This window comes from Aedes aegypti, chromosome 2, assembly GCF_002204515.2.
Source record: "Aedes aegypti strain LVP_AGWG chromosome 2, AaegL5.0 Primary Assembly, whole genome shotgun sequence".
Lineage (NCBI taxonomy): Eukaryota > Metazoa > Arthropoda > Insecta > Diptera > Culicidae > Aedes > Aedes aegypti.
In genome coordinates this window covers 175276171-175294153 of record NC_035108.1, presented here as the reverse complement: position 1 = coordinate 175294153, position 17983 = coordinate 175276171, and the positions used below count along the sequence as shown (strand labels likewise).

Genomic DNA, 17983 nt, shown 5'->3' with positions numbered 1-17983 from the left:
TTCAATATTGCGCTAGGAGGAGTTATGCGGAGAGCCGGGCTTAACAGCCGGGGTACGATTTTTACGAGATCCAGTCAATTTGTTTGCTTCACGGATGATATGGACATCGTCGGCCGAACATTTGAAAAGGTGGCAGACCTGTACACCCGCCTGAAACGCGAGGCAGCAAAAGTTGGACTGGTGGTGGATGCGGCCAAGACAAAGTACATGCTAGCTGGTGGGGCCGAGCGCGACAGGACTCGCCTAGGTAGCAGTGTTACGATAGACGGGGATACGTTCGAGGTGGTTGACGAGCTCGTCTACCTTGGATCCTTGATGACGGCTGATAATAACGTTAGCCGTGAAATACGGAGGCGCATCATTAGTGGAAGTCGGGCCTACTATGGCCTCCAGAAGAAGCTGCGGTCAAAAAAGATTCACGCCCGCACCAAATGTACCATGTACAAAACACTCATAAGGCCGGTAGTCCTCTACGGGCATGATACGTGGACGATGCTCGAGGAGGACCTGCAAGCATTTGAGTCTTCGAACGTGCTTAGGACGATCTTCGGCGGTGTGCAGGAGAACGGTGTGTGGCGGCGAAGGATGAACCACGAGCTCGCCCAACTCTACGGCGAACCCAGTATCCAGAAGGTGGCCAAAGCTGGAAGGATACGATAGGCAGGGCATGTTGCAAGAATGCCGGATAGCAACCCTGCAAAGATGGTGTTCGCTTCGGATCCGGTTGGTACAAGAAGGCGTGGAGCGCAGCGAGCTAGGTGGGCGGATCAAGTGCGTATCGATTTGGCGAGCGTGGGGCAGAACCGAGGATGGAGAGATGCGGCCACGAACCGAGTATTCCCAAGTAACCACAAGCATTATAACATTGCACGTATTCTACTGCATATCAACAACATTGATGTAACATTGCTTTTATTCGACATACTTCAAGAGCTGTCAAGCAATAAAGCATTAACTCTACATTAGAAATGTATCAATGCACTAATATCACTTTAAAAATTGCACTGCTGCACTAATGTTACTTTATAAATTGCTTCATTGCTTTATCGTCGTGTTTGCATTAGTGCAACTGTAAAAGGGCCCTTTTCCACTTTTAAACTACTTTAATAGTAGGCTTACGGCAATGCAGCTGCATTATATATGCAATGATATAATGCTCCATGGTTACTTGGGTTGTGGCGTGAAATTGTTGATTCAGTGTTATCTGTGTAGATGTTAACTAAATAAATGAATTGTTTAAAATATAATATAGTTGAAATGAGTATAAGATAAAACGATCAATAAATAAGGTACAAGGTATGAAATTTTGCTTCGACACCTGCTACAAATGTCACGAATAGTCTGAACCGCTAGAACCTCACAAATATGAGTTGTAAGTTTCACTGAATCTCACAACAAGCAAAAATCCTTCACTCAAAATAACAGTTTTATGGCCAAATGAACCTCGCAAAATAATGTCAAGGAATGTCCTTTTCATTCATTTTTTTTCCGAAAATAAACTTTGCTTCCTGTCTTTCATCGCAACGCCAACCTCGGCACGGTGGACAGTCCAAGTGCGAAATTTCAAGTGGGTGCACACAAATTCCAGATGCGAAATGCAAACAGCATCCCCCAGACCGCGAAGCGACCGTCCGTCCACCAACCGCATGATTCAACGTTTCTCGGACACGCGGCTGGGCTGATGCTGTTTGTGTTTTCATTCGATGTGACTTTGAGCAGATATTATGCGTTTGCTTAGAGTCGGAATGTGACAAGGTTTGTACTAAGAAATTCCAACATTTGCAATCAGTGCTAAGCAATGTTAGCTTTTTTTCCTCCTACCGCATAGCTTCGACAGATACGCGTTTCAGTTCTAGATCATGTTTAGTTAGAAGTGCATAGGAATTGTGGGTAGAGGGGTTCCTCGGCACGTTCCCTAGACGAACTATGGGTCACAAGTTCAGTGGAGTAAACGCACACCAAACGGTTCGGACTAGAGGAACGACTCGATGAAACGGCTAACTACTAGTAGAGAGAGGATTTTGTGCGTGTTGTTTGGTTCAGTGAATATAGAAGGGAAGGCATAGAACTAGTTTCAGATCCGGTTATTGACATTTTTGCCCGATTGCGTTATTTGGCAAGATCGATTAAAATTGAAAGTTTTGCTTGTAAATTATTCATTTAATATGATGTATTTTGTAAAATCTGTCCATATAATGGTTTGTGCACATTTTAGATATGTTTCTCGATTCTCTCGCCAGAGGTAACCTGAGGTAACTCAGGTAAGTCAGATGATAAAATATGGTATAATACTTGTCCCAAAATGCTGCCTTGAGGAACACCAGCTCTTACAGGAAGTCTTTCAGACCTGGCTTTCAAATCATTTACCTGAAGTGTACGATCTGACTGATAACTTTGGATTATTTATGTTGGAAAATTAAACTTTTTTAATCTTAAAATCATTATTTCATGCCAAACACTGTCGAATGCTTTTTCTATGTCTAGAAGAGCAAGACCAGTAGAATAGCCTTCAGATTTGTTGGAACGAACCAAATTAGTCGCACGTAAAAGTTGATGGTTGCATGTCCATGTCGAAATCCGAACTGCTTATTGGCAAAAATTGCATGTTCGTTGGTGAGGACCATCATTGTGTTTAAAATGACCTTTTCAAAAAATTTACTGATGGAGGAAAGCAAGCTGATTGGGCGATAGCTAGAAGCTTCTGCAGGATTTTATCCTGTTTTAAAATTGTTACAACCTTGGCATTTTTCCATTTGTCAGGAAAACATGCCAACTGAAAACATTTATTAAATATATCAAATAAGAATGGTAAACTACTCTCTGGAAGTGATGAGTATGCAGAAAATTCTAACTTCGCCGGGGCTCTCATATTTTTTATTTTATTTTTTTATTATAGTTCTCACTTCTAACAAATCAATCTCGCAAGAGTTTTCGCAAACGTTCTCTTGACTGGGAATGCTTTCGAAATCCTGAGTAACTTGAGTTTTAATTGGACTAGTGAGTCCCAAATTTAAATTTTGTGCGTTTATAAATTGCATAACATGTTTTCGAGCTTTTTCGCAATCAATTAGTAATAATTCGAGGTTTTTCCAAAATTTTAGATAATTTCCACAAGAGCTTAACCAATTTTATTTTCAAAATTTGTGTTTCTTGATTGAGTAACACATTTTTTATTTCTTTTTGCATATCCTGTCACATAATTTTCATTGCCTCCTCCTCACGTTATCAAGAGGAATCAAGAGTTTTAGATCATCGTCTATAATCACGGATTCAAAATTTACTTGAAATGTTTGGTATTGCAATGGCCCTTGCTTAAACAATGGAATTTGTTAAAGTTTCGAAAGCATTATCAATATCAAGTTTTGTTTGCATAGAAATGTTAGCATCAAGATCACTATCGATGTATGTTTCTTATGTATTCCAGTCGACTCGTCAATAATTGAAAGTGGGGCTGGTAGGATTGATAATAGGGTCCTAAAGCCCTGTCCCAATTTTAGTGCCAAACGCTTAAGTTTAGGCCAAGAACACATGTTTTCTCAATAGGGTCCTAAAGCCCTGTCTCAATTTTAGTACCAAACGCTTGAGTTTGAGCCAAAAACATAGGTTTACTCAATTTTTAAATGATTTTTGTTGATTTAAAATTCCGAAATGTCAGAAAGGAACAACCCCGGTGTTAAAAAGTGTTGTGGTATTTTTGTCGACTAAGCGAACGTCAAACATGATCTCAAGTGTCAAGGTTCATTTATGGATCCAATTTTTAAATTAAAGTTTTAATATGATATATCCGATATTTGAGCGGGAAACAATGCTAAAGTAGTTGCAGTAACATGCTTTTTCGTGTTATTAAATTAAAACAAGATTTCATTAAACATTTTAGGACCCTATTCTGAATTTCATACAATACAAACCGTTATTTATTCTCCAAAGTTTTACCGTAAGGACGCCATTCACCGCTCATTTAACAGCATTTCAACACGTTAAATTCTGTCAAAAATCGGTTTTTCGATATTTTACGCAACTTTTTGCGCTAGACGCAAGATAAAACATTTGTTTTTGTAGAAAGGAAGTTGAAATCTGAACAACGTATAATGGTACCGAATAACATGTATGCCAATGATACATGTGTAGGGCGCCATTCACCGCTCATCCTAAGTATGAGGCTTTATATACACAACTAGTTGGAATTAATTTAGCTAGTTATTATCTTTGTACTATAGTACAACAACATATTAAAGCGTGGCAACTAAGAAGCATTTTTCGATCTGCCATAATAAAATCATTGTTCAACTTATGTTTAGCGCCTTAAACAGCCTAAAATTATTTTTTATAAATAGTATATAAAATTAAATCTTATGAATTTCATTCTGATACAGTCCATTCTGGTATACTAAGGCCGGAACAAATTTGAAATTTTACTTTTGTCACCCCCCCCTTCAAATTTTTCAAAAAGTCAGAGGGGGGAAATAAATAAAATGTCTTATTTTCAGTAATGGTTTTCATTGTTTTTTTTAGATTTAGATGAGATTACAAGAGTTATTGGATTATAAGTCCTAAACCTGTTCGTTAATGCTAATAGGTGTGAGTTTTTTATTGAACGTTTTTCTTTTAGAATAAAGTTTACGCCGCTTTTACTGTAACAGTGTAGCCTTTGGAAAAAGAATATTTTAGTGATTTCGATGAATTATTATTTATATAACTTTATATAATACTAAAATTTATATAACTTTCAATAATTTATATAACTTTCAATGAACATTCAATTTGTCAAATCAATTCAGCAATTGGCTCTTAACATTTATTTGAATACATGTTTTCCTAGTAGATCCTCCTTCTTCTGGATGTATAAATATGATAAATATTAAAAGCATGGTCATCATCCACAAGCTACGTTTCAAATGTCCTTGTCCTTGCCTTCATTGCATTCGTGTAAACCTTATGATTCTATTTTTGCATTAAAGAATATAACCATATTAATGGGGGAAATCGCTCTATAAATATAAAGCCGTATATAGAAAAAGTGCCATCAAAGCTGCTTTTCAGGACACGTATAGCAAGGGAAAATGGAAATTCACGATTTCGCGAAAGCCGTGAAATTTGGCCTTCGACGCGAAATTTAGAAAAACCCCCAAAATTCGTTTGATCGTTTTAATTCATAAGAAAAACCGCAGTAATTTTCAATTTATTTCCTATTAAAATGGTTTATTTATTTTGGAGTCAAGATTCCTCCACCAATTATCGTATCATTTAGTTTATCTTGGACTTCGTCTGATTGCTTGTTTTGTTTTAAATTTCAAATTGCTGCTCTAATAATTAACTTATTACCTTGATTTGTAAAATACAAATTACAATTACTAACACACCGCTGAGTTTACACATTTGAAAAGTATATTCACTTTAGTGCAAAATTTGTCTAAAATTACCAAAAGTAATCTAGTGAAATATTTTTACAAACAAAATGTTACATACCTATATGTTAAATCAAATTAAAATAATCTAAATTTATTTTATAGTTGCATCCAAGTGCAACATTTGTGCAGTGTCCTAAAATTGTAAACAGCTAAAATACAATTTGAAAGTTTAATATTTTCTCTCATTAAAACTCAACAAAAAGGAAGGCAAAAATATGGAGATTTTTGTTATGAAAAATCGATTTATGAAAAATGTTTATTCTATAACATTTTTCATATTTCGATTTATGAAAAAATAAAAAAATGGCATAGTTATTGTAAAGAACATTCTGATTTGACGGTTTTATATGCCATAAACATGATTTTGCAGCATATGAGTATAAAAAAACTATAAATTTAACTGAATTTTATTTTTATTATTTATTGTCCCCCCCCCCCCTCGACACATTTTGATGGAAAGTGACAAAAGAAAATTTTAAGATTTTTTCCGGCCTTATACATTTTGATGAATTTTATTGCGAAAATTTATTCAGATTTTTCTAAATAATTCAATGAGCGGTGAATGGCGTCCTTACGGTAGTTTTTAAATTGTTCAACATGAAAGCAACTGTTCGTGATACATTTACCTTTATGGTTAAAGTATATTTACTGTATGGAACAAATGACGAATTGTATTTATCTATGCGGGAGCATGCCTCCAATGTTTATTCTATAACATTTTTCATATTTCGATTTATGAAAAAATAAAAAAATGGCATAGTTATTGTAAAGAACATTCTGATTTGACGGTTTTATATGCCATAAACATGATTTTGCAGCATATGAGTATAAAAAAACTATAAATTTAACTGAATTTTATTTTTATTATTTATTGTCCCCCCCCCCCTCGACACATTTTGATGGAAAGTGACAAAAGAAAATTTTAAGATTTTGTCCGGCCTTATACATTTTGATGAATTTTATTGCGAAAATTTATTCAGATTTTTCTAAATAATTCAATGAGCGGTGAATGGCGTCCTTACGGTAGTTTTTAAATTGTTCAACATGATAGCAACTGTTCGTGATACATTTACCTTTATGGTTAAAGTATATTTACTGTATGGAACAAATGACGAATTGTATTTATCTATGCGGGAGCATGCCTCGTTAATAAGTTCATTGAATAAACAAAAGAAGACGTGACCTAAGTAGTAACCTAAGAGTTTTTTTTTCTTCTAAAATGGTGATCGAAGGCACGGGTTTAAACAAGGATCGAAAAAGGATCGATAGTAGAAAAAGATAGTACTGAAGAGTACTTTTTTGTCCCAACAATCATTTATGTAGAATAAACGTTGAACAAATCGCTCTGATGAGTCCTTCGAAAATTTTGTAGGGCTTGTCACGCTTGGCTTGACCCTCCCCCCCCCTTGTAGTGTGACGTAATTTGTGCATGATCCCTTAATGTTAGTTAAGATAGTACCATTTAAATAATTGATTTAGATTAAAACTTCCGAGAGCAGAAAGCATTTGTGTACGCACAGCAATACCCTACCACTTTCATTCTACAGATTTTTATATTTTTAAGATTCCCTGTACAGTCGAATTTCGTTCGTTGCACAATGTTTAATTGCACTTCGTTTTATTGGGCTCCCGTTAGGTGGGCTATAGCCCATCTAAAATGAAGACACGCATCACTTTCTGACATAAAACGAATTTTGTCAATGTAGGTAGCTCTGCAGGTTTTCTTTTGTTCTAGATGGATTGACAGCTCAAAACTCAGCCCGATTAGCGAAAGTCTTTCACTAGGTGGGCTACAGCTCTAGTGCAACGAGCAAAAGTTGACTGTATTTCAAATCACCCTTATTATTATTATCATCGAAACATTGAAAAGGCTAAACAAGAGATTGAGAAGACCGATGAATCTTGAATTTAAAAAACGGTGCACTAAATATAAATCACATATATTCAGTAAATTCATATTTTTGCCTTCCTTTTTGTTGAGTTTTAATGAGAGAAAATATTAAACTTTCAAATTGTATTTTAGCTGTTTACAATTTTAGGACACTGCACAAATGTTGCACTTGGATGCAACTATAAAATAAATTTAGATTATTCTAATTTGATTTAACATATAGGTATGTAACATTTTGTTTGTAAAAATATTTCACTAGATTACTTTTGGTAATTTTAGACAAATTTTGCACTAAAGTGAATATACATTTCAAATGTGTAAACTCAGCGGTGTGTTAGTAATTGTAATTTGTATTTTTCAAATCAAGGTAATAAGTTAATTATTAGAGCAGCAATTTGAAATTTAAAACAAAACAAGCACTCAGACGAAGTCCAAGATAAACTAAATGATACGATAATTGGTGGAGGAATCTTGACTCCAAAATAAATAAACCATTTTAATAGGAAATAAATTGAAAATTACTGCGGTTTTTCTTATGAATTAAAACGATCAAACGAATTTTGGGGGTTTTTCTAAATTTCGCGTCGAAGGCCAAATTTCACGGCTTTCTCGAAATCGTGAATTTCCATTTTCCCTTGCTATACGTGTCCTGAAAAGCAGCTTTGATGGCACTTTTTCTATATACGGCTTTATATTTATAGAGCGATTTCCCCCATTAATATGGTTATATTCTTTAATGCAAAAATAGAATCATAAGGTTTACACGAATGCAATGAAGGCAAGGACAAGGACATTTGAAACGTAGCTTGTGGATGATGACCATGCTTTTAATATTTATCATATTTATACATCCAGAAGAAGGAGGATCTACTAGGAAAACATGTATTCAAATAAATGTTAAGAGCAAGCATGGGAAATACTCACTCAGTTTTTGTGTTTCCCTCACTCGCTTCCACGCACAGTCGGGAGCGAGAAAGCCGTTTCTTTAACCAAGCCGAACGTTTCAATTTCCAGTGCCCATTCTGCTTCTTCCGCGAGCGCCAAGCGAAACAAAAAACGGGAAGTGATTGAATCGCTAACGATTCTAAAAGCCGAAGGCAACCGAATGCATACCGAATGATTGTTTACATTCTGATTCCGTTGGAGTGGCATTCGGATTTGAGTGCTGATGAGTGTTCACTGACTGGCAATCCACACCACGGAATGATTCAGTGAGTGGGAATCCGCTCACTCAGTTCAATGCATTCGGCGAATGGATGCTAAATGCGTTCACTCGTGCCTCGCAGATACAAGCGTATTGGTATTCACTTCTCTTCGTGTTCCTTCCGATTCTTGCTTTTATACAATCGGTTTTGATGCTTTCATGCTACACTCCACCCAGTACGATTCATCTATCACTGAATGTACGGTAGTAGCAGATTTTTTGCTATTTTTTATCGGTGGCGTTCGGGTGAGTGAGTGAATTTTCCCATGCTTGGTTAAGAGCCAATTGCTGAATTGATTTGACAAATTGAATGTTCATTGAAAGGCGTAAACTTTATTCTAAAAAAAACGTTCAATAAAAAACTCACACCTATTAGCATTAACGAACAGATTTAGGACTTATAATCCAATAACTCTTGTAATCTCATCCAAATCTAAAAAAAAAATGAAAACCATTACTGAAAACAAGACATTTTATTTATTTCCCCCCCCTGACTTTTTGAAAAATTTGAAGGGTCACCAAAAGTAAAATTTCAAATTTGTTCTGGCCTAATATATGTGATTATAACATATCAGTCGATAGATTTCAAATCCTTCTATCATTCAAATATATAAAAATCACAATTGATTTGGAATTAAATTTTCCTTGCAAAAAGCCTTGCACCAATAATAGGAACACTGTTCCTTTAGTGGAGGTATGTTTTTAAAATGGTTCCTTTAGTGGTGCATACCATTGATTTCTCATGGGACCCTCCACTATGGGTACTAATGCACCACTATAGGTGCAAAGGAGCAAAAATTTTGAGCAAAATAATTGTTTTGAACGGTTTTACGATTGAATTTCATGAATATTTTCCATTTACGCATCGTACACAATATAAAAATACCAAATAGTCATTTATTTAAGTGAAACATGTCAAAACGCAATACCTCCACTATTGGAGCGTTTGCCATAGTGTATTAATCTAAGAATTGTAGGAATTCATGCAAAAAAGTACTTTTATCATTTTTTCTTAAGGTGGCCAAACTGCCCAACTTTCCTCTATTAATCTAATTCAGTTTCTCTGAAGTTCGTCGAAAAACATGTAGCTTTGGAGCTACCATGTGGAATTGAGAGTTTAATTCCAAAAGGGACGGTTGTAAAGAGTAAAGGGTATCCTTCAATGATAATTACATTTAAACAATGACTTTAGGGCCCATTCACAAATTTAATAAACCTGAAGGGGATGGTGTCCTAAAATTGTTACAGCTCATACAAAAATTTAAAAATATTCATACAAAATGCGTCACGAGGGGGTGGGTGGGTATCGAAAATTGCCATTTTTGGCGTTATGAAATTTGTGAACAAACCCTTACTGCTAAATTCTTTTGAGTGGCGATTGTAAAAGTGACAAATAATGCAAAGGTACGCTTTAAACGATATATTTTACGGTTTAAAATATTATAATATAGGCATCAATCTCTTAGCTTTTATTCCTTATTTCAGACAAGTGTGTTAAAACACTTCCGGCTTCCATTATAGAACATAATTCCAACACAATCAGTAACTTGATTTGGTGTCCTCCCAGGTCGGATCGATTAGGCATAAGCATCAAGCTCAGGTCGCATGGAGCAGATTGTTAAAAGCCGCATACGACGATTCCAGATCGAACAACAATTGCCGCACCTGCGTTTCTGATAGCTCATCCGAGGCCTGCATTGAGTTCAGAGTGGCCAACCAGGTTGACACCTTTTCCTTGCCTTCAAAACTGTCCGGGATCAGCGACAGTCGATTCATCGTGTCTAGCAAATCACGCAACTCCGGTTGTAGGTCATCCATGGCTCTGATTTCCAGCCTTAGTTTGTCCATCAGTGTGATGAACATGGAAACAATATCGGCAATGCACTTGCTAGTATTCCCTTTGTCGTCTCGAATCGTAATGGGGCGGTCCTCCCGGATTCGTTCCAGCGCGGCCGGACAATCCAGTCGGAATTTTTTAACAAACGCCTCAATCGTAGGGTACTCGTCACCCTGTACCAGCTTGAAGGCCACTTTGTACTGGACCAGCAGCTTCGAGCAGGCTGCCGTGTATTCCTGCGGGGTCACACAGTCCCGGATGTAAGCCTTTTCGAGATTCTGTAGCGTCGATACCAGAGCGAACAGATCGGCCATATTGTCGTACTTTTCCCGTTCCCGAGCATGGCGGTACAGCTTGACTTCCTCGAACAGTTCCGGACGATTCTCCTGCATCCTGAGGAACTGGAGATCGAAGGCAGATAATGGAGAACATAAACATGGATAATATTCATAAGTGCTCCTCAAATGTCTTAGCACCAGAGTACTTACCGTGTTCGTTTATTGGTAAATTTTTATACCAAAGCTATAAAATGCTGAGTAACGATACTTTTATCACTTTTTTATGCGAACAATTTAAATTAGAGAAAATTTAGATGGAATCTCCAATCTTTTGTTTACGGTTTTCGAACTTTTGCGAATGAATCAGCAGGTAAACGTCAAACCAATGATGCGGTTACCAGATACAGAGTTGCGTGAGCGATCTAGTAATCTAGTACTGCACTGCTATGGGCCAGGGATGCCAGATTGAAAAACATGGTTTCCATTGGTAGACATTTTGAGAAAAACTTCTTAATTTGGAAAGACGAAGGACATTTCAAAGTTTGTGAAGATATTTGGAAACAAGTTTGGAAGACAATTATTTTGTCGACTGAATGAGTCAAGAAATTTTCTACAGAGAATCCCATTTGAAATGACATTGCTATACTCAACTGCGTACTGCGATCAGAAAAAATGTGATTTTCTGGACCGTCTCTGCCGTGAACAGTGCCGTAGCGTGCGGTTGGCCAGGTTGGCACCCGCCAAGGGCGCCAGCCTAAAGGGGGCGCCAAAATGCGTGAATCACTCGGTTAAATTCTCAAAGGTGCATATTAGATTAGGGCTTATTATTAGTAACAACCCAAAAAAAAAATAGGACATAATAAAGAAACATACAAAACAGGTTTTGAAAGGCTTTTACAAAATATGCAATAAGTATTTCGAAAGATATTGTTCATTCCTATATATATTTTTAAAGTTTGAAGTTCAAATAAATACACATAAATTAAGTTTGTTAATGAGAAGAAACAAAGATTTGTATCATTCAGATTTGTATGTATGCTAACAGTTAGACTGTATGTTTCGATCACTCGTTTTTTTTAGTAAAATTACAAGAAATATTTTCACAGAATACTGAACATGAATCTAAGATTATCCTGAGAGGGATCCACGAAATTATGGGCAGATTTTCAACAGAAAATTGGGCAAGATTCTCACAGAATCAATTACAAGATTCTAAGCAGCAGGCTCTTGCTTTATCTTCGTGACATACAAACACCATTTCATTTTTATTTATATAGATAACCGTAAACATGTTCTACACTAGCTGAAACTCGTTTGGTTCAAAAAAATGCGGTGGAAAAGTTGAATGTTACTATTTAGAATTCTTCATTAACTTTATTGTTAATATTTGATCACCTTTCAAGAAGTTTGCATGATTGACATTTTCCATGTTCACCTTCTCTTCCACCGTAAAGGTTCTTGGAAAAAACTTTAAATTTTTTGTGAATATTTCCATTTTTCGATATCTCACTGTGAAGAATGCTTTCAATTTGAATGATAATAGCAATTCCTTGAAAGTGAATTGAAAACTCTTCGATATATTTCAAATATTTTCTTATTGATTTGCAAACAGCAGTTTTGCAATAAAGCTTTTAAATAATATCTTGACTACATCTACGCAAAATTTCAAATAAAAATTTTTAATTTTTAATCCTAGAGAATTTTTTTTTGCTTTCTCTATGAATTTCCTGAAAAATGATATTTCTATAAATGTCCAAAGAATCTAAACCATCCTATCATATCTCAGAAAATATAACATTTTTTCTTTTCAAATTACTATTATGAGGTTGGTCTTTGTTCAAGAATCATAATTTTATAAAGGATTGCTATGGCTTTCGAGTTGTATTTCTGGCATAAACTCTAAAATGGTCCGACATGTACAGCAGAATTTCTTTAAAAATTTGCATTTCACCAAAATTTACAAATTTTGTTTGAAACATCTAGTAGAAACTGTACATTTGTTCTTAGCTATATAAACTCTATATTTCTTCGGAATTTGTCAATACATCTTTCAGATATTATTCAAATGTACCCAAAAAATTTTCATTAAAAATTATAAGAATACCGTCGTTGGGGGTGACAATGGGTCAAAAAGGGATATGTGCGATTTATTTTTTGAATAACTATCGCAGTTTAACTCCAATTAACTTCAAATTTTGTGTGTATGTACTTTGAAGGTACATTAACAACTGTTCAAAAAATTAAAGACAAATATTTATTCACAGCGGCACCACAAGTGAATGAAAAATGACCCAATCTCACCCCATAGAGGGGGTGACATTGGGTCACTATAATTGAAATAACTTGTTTTTGAGAATATGATTTCAAAACCATTCACAACTGAAAAATATTGATAAAAAACGATGCAAACAAGACAAAAAGATATCTAAGATGTTTCACAAGTATGATAAACCCACTTAAAAGAAAGATTATACAGAAAATTGAAGAGCTATGAGAAAAAATATGTAAACCCAACATGTATCGTCGAGTTCACATATATTTTCTTGGTTTTTCCCTCAAATTGTCTTCAAAGTCTCATCCCCATTGCTATAAAGCCCATTCAGTTTCCCCAAAGGTGTACTGAAACAGTGATTATTTTAAACCTTCGCAAATAGTTAAATTTCAGTGCGACATTCCACGATCAATAAATTTCAGGAAGAAGTTGACGTCATAATCCCAGTATTTCAGCGATCCAACTCATTTGTACTTCCGTGAGATGTTTCTATTATATGAAAACACTGATAAATAATCAAATTTAGAAAAAAAACACCCTTTTGATAAAAATTTACGATGTTGCTGCGCACGAAACACAGTTGGTGGTTTGAGAAGTTGTCAAAATGCGTTGTATTGTTATTCAATGCACGGAATACTCAAGTAGACTTGTTTGATGTTTCAGAGATGCTGTATATAGAAAGAATAAACACATCATAATGAAAAAAGAGAACACCCGGCACCGTAAAGTGTCAAAAAAGTGGACTTGGAATTTCATATACTATCGTTCTTGCTTGACCCAATCTCACCCCCATTTTCAATGTTTTAGACATCGTACCGAAAAAAATGATTTTTTTGTGGGAAAATCAAACAGATTCCGGAAAATACCTGTGATGTGTAATGAAAAGACTTTCAACATTCTACTAATACAACGATAGAGGCTAGAGTACATGCGTGATACTTTGTACAGGAGAAATTTAATGTTGTAAATTTTGTCTAGTTTCAACATGCAAGTTTATTGATGTAGTAAACAAAAACCACTATTTCTAAAAATGTATATTGTTATGAATTATGTGTAATAATATGTTCCCTAACATATGAACTATTAATTTTAGTAATATCAGCGTTATTAGCTGAAATATTTCACAAAACATATTTTTCCGTTTTGACCCAATCTCACCCCCTAGACCCATTGTCACCCCCATCGACGGTACTCATTTTTTCTTGCAGGAGATTTAGTCAATAATATGTTCTGATCTCAAGAAAATAATATAACCTTTTATGACACTTTTGACGATTTTCATAAACATTCTCATAGAAATCGCTCAGTTTTTTTTTTGCTGAGCTTTGATTAAGAGGCGTTGAAATGGAGGTTCGCCAAGGGCGCCATGAAGCTACGCTACGGCTCTGGCCGTGAATCGCAAGTCAGTCCCATCTGCATTTTCTTAAAAATTTAGCTGAATTCAGTTTTCAACATATTTTCTTCTTCTTCTTGGCATTAAGTCCTCACTGGAACCGAACCTGCTTCTCAGCTTAGTGTTCAATTAGCACTTCCACCAAAGACAAATTAAAGACCCCCATGTCCAAAGACAAATTAAAGACCTCATGTCCCAAATGCCCAAAATTTTATGGCTCATAAGGTAATCTAGAATGCCCTGAAAAGTGTACTGCGATGTGTCAAACTTGGGTACCTTTTGCACTGCAAGGGACATGGGTAGGTCCGTCGCACTCGAGCTCAGATTGGGTACCACTTCTAGTACTGCATGTGGTCCCTCGGTAGTGCAAAAGGTACCCAAGTTTGACAGATCGCAGTACACTTTTCACGGCATTCTAGATTACCTTAATGAGCCATAATATTTTGGGCAACTGCAAGAGACATGGAGGTCTTAAATTTGTCTTTGATGATACCAAAGATATATTAAAGACCTTAATGCCCCTTGCAAATGCCTAAAATACACTATGCCCAGGGAAGTCAAGGAAATTTTCAATACGAAAAGATTCCGGACCGAACGGGAATCGAACCTAGACACCTTTAGCATGACTTTGCTTTGTAGCCGCGGACTCTAACCACTCGGCTAAGGAAGGCCCACATATCTTCCAATAAGAAAAACAAAAACAGCAAGTCAAATTGTCCCATAATGAAAAGTAACCGCATATCAGTCCCACTACATATTTCCATATTTGTCTTTGGTCACACTAGGCAGATCGCTGCTTTTGACGACCAAAACCTCTAGTACTCTGGATATGCATCCTAGAGGTTTGGTGTCTTCGACAAAGTATTTTGGAATAATTTCTCGCGAAACATTACTAAAGGACCTATGTACAAATGAGAGGCTCTCTTTGTTTGTCTCTTTGTGATTTTTTTCATATAAAAAAAAGTTAAACATATTTTGTCATCAAGTTATAGAAGCTCAACTATAACAAACAAATTCACATCATTTACTAGCAGAATTTTTAGAATTAATTATTTTAAGTAAAAACAGCCTAAAAAAAGTATTTTATTAAATCCAGGATAACTCATGAAGCGGCTGATAGTTACAGCTGCTTTTTTTTGTATACGACTAGTCAATGGGTTTGTTCACAAATTTCATAACGCCAAAATTCGCCATATTCGACACCCACCCACCCCCTTGTAACGCGTTTTGTATGAATATTATTCAAATTTTGTATGAATCGTAACATCACAAGGACACCCACCCACCCCCTTCAGCGTTATGACATTTGTGAATGGGCCCTTAACATAAGTTTCATTGTCGCCAAGAAAGAAAAGTGAGGTCACGTGTGGCTTTTTTGTTGTGGCAATTTGTAAATTTGGTGAAAATATGTTAAAAAAAATTCTGTGTTGTGTTCAGAATAATAGTAGTAAAAAGCGATTTCCATACTAAATGCTCAACTTTGGCATGATGTAACTATGTTTCCATATAAGCAATTGGCATGAAATTTTGACAGTGAATTACATATTCAATTTCATTATCACAAAATTTGAAAATTTTCACACTACCGGCTAAAAAGTTAAGCACCAGGTGAAATCGTTCAAAGCAATAGTAGTTTTTCTTTTGTAAATTTTTGTTCAGCAACAGGCTTGTGTTTGATTGATCGACCTTGACGCTTGCTCCTGCGTGGGCCGGCGATGAGGGCAGGATCAAACATGTCGCGCATCGGTCGAGTAAAGTGAAAAAGTGCCGCGTTCGATAAGTTCTTTTTGATCTTTCGACGTTGACGCTTACTCCTTGGCAGTGCGTCAAGAAAGCCCGAGCAGTCGTCAGTTGTTTTCCCTCTCGGGTCGCGCGCCTATTTTCTCTGTGTGTTTTTATATAGCCGAGCAAACGAGTGAAGCTGAAAGTGGATTGTTGCTGCTCAAGGATGACGGATCAATTGGTGAGCTCGTTTCATGCTACTATATATAATCTATAAAATATGTATGATTGCACCTTTAATCGTTACAACGGTGAGACGTAAATATGATTTTTCAACAAACTATGAAAGGTTCGTCACGACATAAACTCTTATTCATAAATTATTTACGTCCATTTTTTTTTTCTCAAGACACCTTTTTCCTTTTACTTTTATTTTTGTAATTTAAAAAACTTTGAATGGTTCGACACTACGAGTGTAGACTTGCGAAAGGTTCACTTTATTCAACAAACTTTGATAGGTTCGTCACCTCAAGTGTCGGCATAATTTTTCTCTAAATAGATATTGTTCACACCAAATGAAAATATTATATTTACATATAAGCATATTTATAGCTCACAAATAATTATTTATCATGGTCTAATCGCTTATCAAAGTGAATCCTGTGACCCAACAATCCTCCTCATTAACAAACATCCCTCCCAGTAACCTTTGTGGAGATGCAGAGGCAAACACGGTCTCCAAATAGCAAAGGTTACACACTAACATTCCTTCCCCCAATCCCACCTGACTGCAAGGACGTGGCCGGCGCCGTTATTAACCCTGTATAAATAGAGGCACTGAATTATGCACACTGAAGAAGATTATGGCCAATCCCAGCCGATCTTCTAGTTGATTCTTTGTGCATTTTCACTGACCTCGGTCAATCACGGAATAGCAACCATTGATATGTGTATGTAGTCAGTCTAAGCTAAGCTGTAAATTTTTGTTCAGCAACAATTTTGTAAAAACTTGGCTCATTTATACATTTATAGCTTGGGTGGAAATGGTTGAAACGATGAGTAAAGAAAAATTGAAAAACTCAAAATACAGCAGATATTTAAATTATTAAAACAACTATTATTTTGAGCGACTTCACCTGGTACTTAACTTTTTAGCCGGTAGTGTGATAATTTTCAAATTTTGTGATAATGAAATTGGGTATATTTGTAGTTCACTGTCAAAATTTCATGCCGATTGCTCATATGGAAACAAAGTTACAGCATGCCAAGGTTGAGCATTATTTATGTGGAAATCGCCTTTCACTACTATTAATCTGAACACAACTGTATCCTGCTTTTTAAAAGCGCTAATGGCTGCCGCAAACACGCTCACTTTCTGGTAGGGAACAGTCGTTTTGACGTTTGGCCTGGGTCGTTTTATATTGAGCGGACCCAAGCCAAACGTCATATCGACTGATCTCTACCAGAAAGCGAACCTGTTTGCAGCAGCCATTAGCGCTCCTTAAAACCTGGATATTCTTGACTAGCCGTGGACAAAAAATTAGCTGCCGTCATCTGCCGGTTCATGAAGTATCCAGGGTTTTGTGTCTTTGGACTGTTTTTACTAAAAGTATCATTAAATCTGAAAATTTTGCTAGTAAATATTATTAATATTACTTTTTTCATTTTACAGCTTTGAAAACTCAATGACAATACATTTTTATCCATGTTTTATATGAAACAAATGGTGAAAATCGATTTTTTGACTGTTTTTAATTATAAAGTCATACATCGCCACCCACGTCAGTGATAGAGTGTAAGTGTCTTCGAAAGAAATGTCAAAAATGCCTCAATGAACAACTTTGCAGAAAAAAGTTTTTTTACTAGGACGTTCCTATCAAAAGATGAAACTGATATAGATCAGTTCTCGAAAACTTATTCATACAGGCTCAAGTCAAAAAAGTATACAAACTTACTTTATCGATCCTACGTGTTAAGC

The 17983-nt window shown here is 35.9% G+C and overlaps 1 protein-coding gene across 1 annotated transcript; it reads right to left on the bottom strand.

Annotated features, from left to right (window-relative positions):
* Positions 1-9908: 9908 nt before the first annotated feature.
* On the bottom strand, positions 9909-11001 carry LOC5574345 (vacuolar protein sorting-associated protein 28 homolog). The gene is made up of 2 exons (XM_001661330.2): positions 10829-11001; positions 9909-10741 (listed from the first exon to the last, which is right to left on the bottom strand). The coding sequence occupies exon 2, from the start codon at positions 10730-10732 to the stop codon at positions 10100-10102; it is 633 nt and encodes a 210-aa protein (XP_001661380.1). The 5' UTR covers positions 10733-10741; positions 10829-11001; the 3' UTR covers positions 9909-10099.
* Between the last annotated feature and the right edge of the window lie 6982 nt (positions 11002-17983).